The sequence below is a fragment of the Xiphias gladius genome, chromosome 18 (assembly GCF_016859285.1).
Source record: "Xiphias gladius isolate SHS-SW01 ecotype Sanya breed wild chromosome 18, ASM1685928v1, whole genome shotgun sequence".
Classification (NCBI taxonomy): domain Eukaryota; kingdom Metazoa; phylum Chordata; class Actinopteri; order Istiophoriformes; family Xiphiidae; genus Xiphias; species Xiphias gladius.
The window spans coordinates 5627279-5634712 of NC_053417.1; the positions used below are offsets into that span (position 1 = coordinate 5627279).

The following is a 7434-nucleotide window of genomic DNA, read 5'->3' on the forward strand; positions in this document are numbered from 1 at the left end:
GTCCGTACACTAAATATGAAGCTTAGCATAGTTTAGCTTAACATAAAATCTTCCTAACAACTGGTTTCCTGATAATATTCTCAATCTACTCTGAGCAGAGAAGCTTTGCGGTTTTTACCAGGCTTCTCCCTGTCAGATGACCTCCCATAGTCACTGCACTAACATGCAAAGACATGTAGTGGACATATCAGTGCTAATCAAAAATAAAACACTCGCTTTAAAAATTTGAAAAGACTTTCTGGTAGCAATAGCAGTTATCTTTAACTTTCTTCATTCTACTGAACAGCTGCTGAGCACCACACAGAGATGCTTGTTAGACACAGGCCAAATGCTGGTACAGTGTTATCTATTATTCTAATTGATATCATCGCGTAAGTCTTAAAGTCTCTATTGATGGCTCACCCTTTTCTGTAAACATATGATTCTGGAGGTTTCTCAAAATTCTACTTTCTCTTTCAGACGCTCACTTTCTTTGGTTTGGCTGAGACTGCATCTTTCTATTACGTTTTATAATATTGCTGATCTAACTCCGTGTAAAACTACAACTTCAAAAAACTACAACTTGTTTCTACCTTTCTGTTTCTGTATGGATTAAAGAAACAGCTAGTATTGCTACATATAGTAATAATACTATATCTATATATCCATATATCTATAGCTATATATCTATATCTATATATTACTGATCTAGTATTGCTGTGATGATTTAGAAATTCAACTTTATTCTACTGTTTGCATTGTTGTGAATATAGGAACTCATGCATATTCTACTGCTTCTAATCTTGTTAATGTTGTAATTGAGCCCTATTTGTAAATGTCAATAATTTTGAGAATTGGATCCTATTCAGATCCAACTTTTCTTTTTTAAGCATGCATAAACAAATCTGTATTTCGGTGTGTTTGTTTCCATAATCAGTGTGTATGTGTTTGCATGTGTAGACTCCCTCTGCTTTTATATATATATATATATATATATATATATATATATATTTTCATGTATCTCCCTGTAGGAGTACATTTCAGCTTCCTGGACTGCTATCCACGATCAAAGGGCCTTACACCATTCAACCACATCACTTGAGTATATCCCCGGTCACATCAGCACAGATGACGTCCATTTGTATCAATTACACTCCCCTTCCTCTTTGTGCTCATTTGGACACCTGGAAGTCAGTTATGTCTAATCGCTGGTAAATTACACAGCACTCACATGGCAGTTACTGTCTACGTACTGAGGAGACTCATTGAAGGTTATCACATTGTGGTCATTAGCCGTCAGGAGATAAGAGAGTCATGCAGGTAAAGGAAGGAGAAGAGAGAAAGTGGCAAACTGTAGTATCAAACTCGCATGAATGAAGGCAGCTCAAGATAACAACACTTAGGTGCCAGGAGTGCAGGATTTTATTGTAATTTTTACTCTACAGATGAGGTCAGTATGGGAATTTAGAAGTCAATGAGACAAAGCAATTAAGCATCAGTGACTATTAGCAAAAAAAACCCCAAAAAAACAAAATGTATTGACTCGGAAATGCTGTTCTGTAGGACGGTAGTTGGGCTGAAAACTATCTATTACTGAAGTATGTCATGAAATAAGTTGTTCTTCCTGGTATAGTCCTATAAATGTGTAAAATGTCCTGATATTCATCTCACACATCTTTTCATACTCGACAATTTTCCCGAAAACAAACTGCAGTTATCTTCCAGAGAACCCACTGCCTCTGACAGCAGTAATATTTACCCTATTAATTGCAAACTTAAGCGTAATCATACCGAAAGTGGCAAAGTGAAATTTGTTGTTGTAGCTTTGCAAAACATTTGGTCTAAAAGTGAGTGTTTGCTGAGTATTTGCAGCGCTACACGGTAAAATACTGCAGCTATAAAGCTAACCATTAATATGCTAGCCAGCTTGGAACATGCTAGCTATTGTCACAATAGCTCCAAGAGCTTCTCTCTATTTATTCTGTACAGTGCCGTTCACCACCCCTGATGGGATTTTGCTCCTGCACTTGTACATAATTCATTAAAGAGTTGTTAAAGACGGAAACTATTATTGTTCCATTAGCTAAGTCGCTAATGGAGCAATAAGTTCACAAAGTGTATTCAAAAGATGTATTTGTACCATTAAGTCCTATTCCATAACTGTCTGAAAAACATTGCTCTTTTGTAGATTAGTTTATACTCTGACAGAGGAGATGCTGTAACACAGCTAATAAACTAGCTAATGTTTCAAATGTTGATGCTACCAGGCCTTTAAAGTGAAATGGTGGTACTCTATAACAAACAAACAAATAAAAAATAACCAGGAATTATTAGTTAAAATTAAAACCGCCAAAACTCATTTGGTTTTTCTTGCTGAGCTTGATTCAAAAAACTAAATCTTTCACACTCCAATTAATATGCAAAGGTTGTAGCTATGTATACTGTAGGCTATCCGTGGTGGAAGGATGGTATGGGGTTCATGCTATATATGATACATTCAATATTCATGATATTAATTAGCACTCATGACTGAGTGTGAGTGTGTGTGTCTTTGTGTGCTGCTTTAACTGCAAATGTTTATATGATCATGTGGTACTGTATGAATGTAATTACCTTGATTGCGCTCTCTCTCCTGGTGTATGATTTTATTGCATCTTTCCTCACAAACTCTTTTCGGTGCTATTCCACTGTCTTCACTTTCTTTTTTCTTCAAGCTCTCCTTCTCTAACCTTCTCTCTATCTGTTTTCAGTAGTGAGGAGCTGTGTGTGTTTGTAGGTATACACCTGAGTACACCTGAGTTCGCAGGCAGCATGTGTACAGCAAATGGTTGCCAATGTACAGTGGGGTGCAAAAGTCTGAGACCACTTTCCCATTCAAATCTGAGACATCATATCCTCACGGTTGTCAATGGCAACTGTAGGATGCATTATAGGCTGCACTGCTAAAGCTTGCTTGGATTTAGCTCACTGTATTTTGTACGTTCATGTGTGTGCTTGTCATACCTGTTTATCAGTGAGGGTGTATAAGTACTGATGATCTGGGCTGAAGAGAAGATCTCTAAGGATCGGGCTCCCATCGCTCACCATAACATTCTCATAAAGCAAGGCAGGCTGGGTAATGGAGTTCACGAGGATCTGGAAGTGTACAGAGGAAAATGTTAATTGGTTAACAATAGTATAAAAAACAAAAGACAAATAATTATATCATTATATAATTATATCTGCCTTTCTTGCTCCCCTGATAAATTAGGGTAATCCAGTGCACCCAGTGTAAACAATTCTCACAGGAACTATTTTCTTCTGAAGAAATAGTCCCTCTAAAAACTGTGCATGTGGTCTGTGGATTATCTAGAGTAACAGGAACATTGTACCTGGGAAGACATGTTGCTATTTGCAATACAACGCAAACAAAGATTCAATTCACCTCCATTTTATTAGAGTGGAAGCAAAAATCTCATATATTTCTCAAAACCTGGCCAAATAAAACCAAAATTATCTGCATGGCTTGACACCACTGGATGTAAGTGAGAAAGTGAACCAAGTCTAAAACATTTGTAGGTTTCCATTAGTGCTGGGCAATATGGGCAGATGATTAAAAATAATACAAAAAAACAAAGTTAAAACATCATTCAAACGTAATATTTTTAGAACCTCATGTGTAAAACAGTCAGAATAACAAAGGACGTACACCATCCACAAGGCTTTCATCATCATGCATAGTCTGTCAGTACTAGGTGCTTCAGCTAAACAGAACACAGACATCCAATCAGTTTCAGCACAATTAAAGCAGGAAAGTCTGCAAACTAATTCATCTGCTCCAGCTAGTTGTGTCTCTTGACAACAGCCTTATATCTGCAGGATGTTTGCTACCTAGTGTTAGCTACCCTGCAGGTAGAGAGAGACTCAACAAAGTGAATCGAAACACTAGTTCAGTCAACTGTTAACTGTGGCAAAAGGGCACATAAACGTTGACATTGCACTTTAGTGGACTGCCATGACTCAAGAAAGCTAATGTAGCCATTTATGTTGAAAGTGGGCCTGTGCAATATTTTTTAAATAATACGAAGAGAAAAGCTTTTAAGGAAGCAGAATTTCCAAAAAAAAAAATCGAAACTTCCCGAACAATACTTCCTTCCCTACCCGCTAGAACTTAGTCGCAGGTCATCATCATGATTTAGGCCCACGTGAGATAGATTCGTCTCTGTGAGCAAAGACTTCACATTACAAGTACTGATGGAAAAAACATCATTCCACTCAAACAAACATCAATCACAACCTCCTAAAGTACCTAACATGCTCTCTGTGGCATGTATAATACACCATCATTTGGTAAGGGTGGAGGAACCTCTGTATTAGATTATTGTCGTGTTTTTCCTTGTTATCATTCTCAATTTATGCTAAACGTCAAATCATACCAGTCGGTTAAGGTGCCACACTGTAGAAGATGTAAGGACAACGCACAACTAAATTATGGTTCATTTGTTGGTGCTTGCCAGTGTTAAGTCTACTGCCAAAATTACAGAGTCAGGAAGGGTCACTCCCCCTGTACCAGCAAGTAAATCCTTTCCTCTTCCCTCTGTACTTTTTTGTCTGGATCTTTCTCTTTTTAATTTCCTGACCTCCATCTGCTCATCCATCACCTGACAGCAGTTTAGTCTTCTAAAACTTTTTGTCGCCTAGACTTGCTCTGTCATCTCTCTTTTTTCTCATTATAGTCTCAACAGTCTCTGCGGTTATTATCTGCCAAATCATTTCAAGACTTTCCTTAATCTTTTTCTGAGAGAAGGTTCACTAACAGACGGGCTGTCATCACTGTATGTCCTTTTGTTGCTCGAGAGAAGGAAGCGGCTTTGGTTAAGAGTCAAGTGCTTTGACAAATAAGTATTGAGGAGTTACTCAGTGGGACACTGAGAGTATAAAGCATAGGGATTTTACACTAATACCTAATATGTATGTTTACAGCAGAAACCGAACAAAAAGGAGCAGGTTTTGTTGGAATCTGATATAAGGCAAATGCTTCTAACATATGATGCTGTACTAACTTGTACAGTTTACTGCATCTCACAGATCCAAATGTCAGAAAAGTTGCAAATGACAGAGTTTTCCCTGACTTACAAAACTATGTGTTAATGTTTATGTGTATTACGGAGCTGTATCCTAGTTACTGTCAAAATGTCCCTCATGTCCCTTGTGTTGTTCCCACAACACAAGGGACATGTGACAGACACACGCACACAAACAGACACACAAACACACAGACACACAAACACACACAAACACACACACACACACCAAAAAACAAACAAAACACTCTAAAACTGCAACATGCCCTAGGCCACCGTATCACTTGCGATGAGTGAAGGACTGTGGAGGAGCGAGGGGAAAATAGGAGCAGGGAGCGTGCTCTGCCCTACAGCTCAGGGCACAGGGCAGTTGGAGTGGGATTCAGGTCAGCTGGCACAGAGGGGTACTGCAGACTGGGGCAGGTGACTGTAGATTCTCATCTACTCTCCTAGCCTGCAGGTTTCTGCTCTCCTTTTGCGACCTCTGCACTCTGGAAGTTACTATGTCCAAACATGGACTTCTTATTAAGGAAGTGGCAGCACTTACGGGTGAGAAACTTTGATTAACACTCCAATAATCTACTTTTTTCATTTGCTTTTCTTAGAATTCACACTGAAGTGAATCATATCTTGTGGAAAACTTTGTTGCATTGTTGGTTAAGCTTCACTTATGCATAGCGTTATATTAGTAGAGTTTTAAATAAATGTCATCTGTTTACATAGCTGAAATACCCGCACGAACCAGCTTCATAAATTCCACATCCTCTCTCTGTCTCTGCTCACCAAATTCAAAGCCATAAAAGTGAGGGAAAAGGGCGACACTGGGGCATCTGGATCTTTTTTATGCTTTGTCCAGTTTCTCACTTTGTTGAACTTATTAGCAAAGAGCCCAGGCTATAAGATGAAAGGGACTATGGCCCAAAAGCAGTGAATAGCTGTTTTAAAAAGGTGCTTATTAAATATGCTTTTATAACTGCTTCAAGGATGATTATTAGACCCCAAAAAAAAAGGTTTCCACTTTGATGTTACTGACAGTTTATGAGTCATTAAAACAGACTGTTTTTTAATGATTAGTTTACCTCTTTGGAGCTAGACAATCACACGTATTTTTATCTTGCTCAGCAGTGACACTCTCTGATGAGTGCACTGAACATTAATTGCTGCTATTTGTATTCAAATTATCCACCAATCAATTAGTTTCAAAACACAATGTTTACTTGGAATACATCCGGGCTAAAATGACATATCAGTTCAGTCACTTCGAGGCAGGGATACTGCACTGTGTATGATTACTGAATTCTCCATTAATATTCCAGGCATTTAGCCAATGCTCTTTTCCAGGCTGATGTACATTGAGGAAGCAGGAACAGGTTGCTTGTCTTGCTTAAGGACAGTGCAATAAGGTGACTTTTCCTGATAAGTTTGCAACCCATGCTCTGACTTTGGAGTCTTTTTTCCCCATTTTTACCGTACTGTGTGTCCCCCCACTCAGACCTCTCTGTCTCCTCTATCCTCCTGGGATTGGGCTCATTACCAAACCAATGCTGAAATAACCAAGGACACTGTAACCCTTGTACACACACTGAAGTCCAAAAGTGTACACAGAAATGCACACCTTGGTACACACCCTCCATTTACAGTTATACAAGTACAAACAGATGTGCAAACAGGTGCTCGAGACACAATACATTGTTTGTCCAAAAACAATGTGTTGTTTCAAAAACAGCCCATATGAGTGGTTCTATCTGGCAACCCTTTCAACATGACAGCATCATTTGTCAGTGTCTTCCAAAACCATTAGAAGTGAATGTGCTCCATGTGACCCTTATCTGAACAGCCACTTCCATAGCTAATGTTTGTTTGGGTTTTGGGAGAAAAAACAACTTGGTTAAGGTTAGAAAAAGATCATGGTCATGACTAAAAGAAAATGGAAATAGGATACGAACACAACATGTCCAAGTCACATGCCATCCATCCATCCACCCTGACCCTCTCCTTGAGAATTTTTTTTGCTCCTTCTTCCACTGTTGTTCCAATAAAGACATAATTCACACTGCCAGTAAAGGTCTTTCTAATCATCATTTGAGGGCTTTTGAACAAACAATGTTGTACTTTTCTTGTGAGGACAGTCTTAATGTGTTTATGCTACTGTACTAGCTATATTGTCAGAAGTGGCTGCCAAGGAGGCAGTTTTCAAGAGCATAACAGAATATAAGAGGAGCCAACAAGGGGAGATGAAGGGTAGGAAAGTGCACTTTTATATCACAGGTGTCGTGTTATTGTTCAGCTAGATACTTACATGTACTGTAAGAGCAGAGTAAGGCCAAAAAAAGTTCTGTTGTATAGTACTTGTATGTAATGCTGATCCCAATGGCAAAACTGAATGCTGCTT

At 38.6% G+C, this 7434-nt stretch overlaps 1 protein-coding gene across 7 annotated transcripts in view; it reads right to left on the minus strand.

The window, feature by feature from the left end:
- The window catches only part of LOC120804386 (plexin-A1-like), a 302292-nt gene that overhangs the window by 128670 nt on the left and 166188 nt on the right, over nt 1–7434 (minus strand). For all 7 annotated transcript variants that reach the window (XR_005709443.1, XM_040153824.1, XM_040153823.1 and 4 more), the window contains exon 5: nt 2983–3114. Coding sequence is in view for 6 of the 7 variants with exons in the window: in XM_040153824.1 (XP_040009758.1) it covers nt 2983–3114 (132 nt within the window). In the remaining variant the exon portion in view is untranslated. The remainder of the gene's footprint in view (nt 1–2982; nt 3115–7434) is intronic.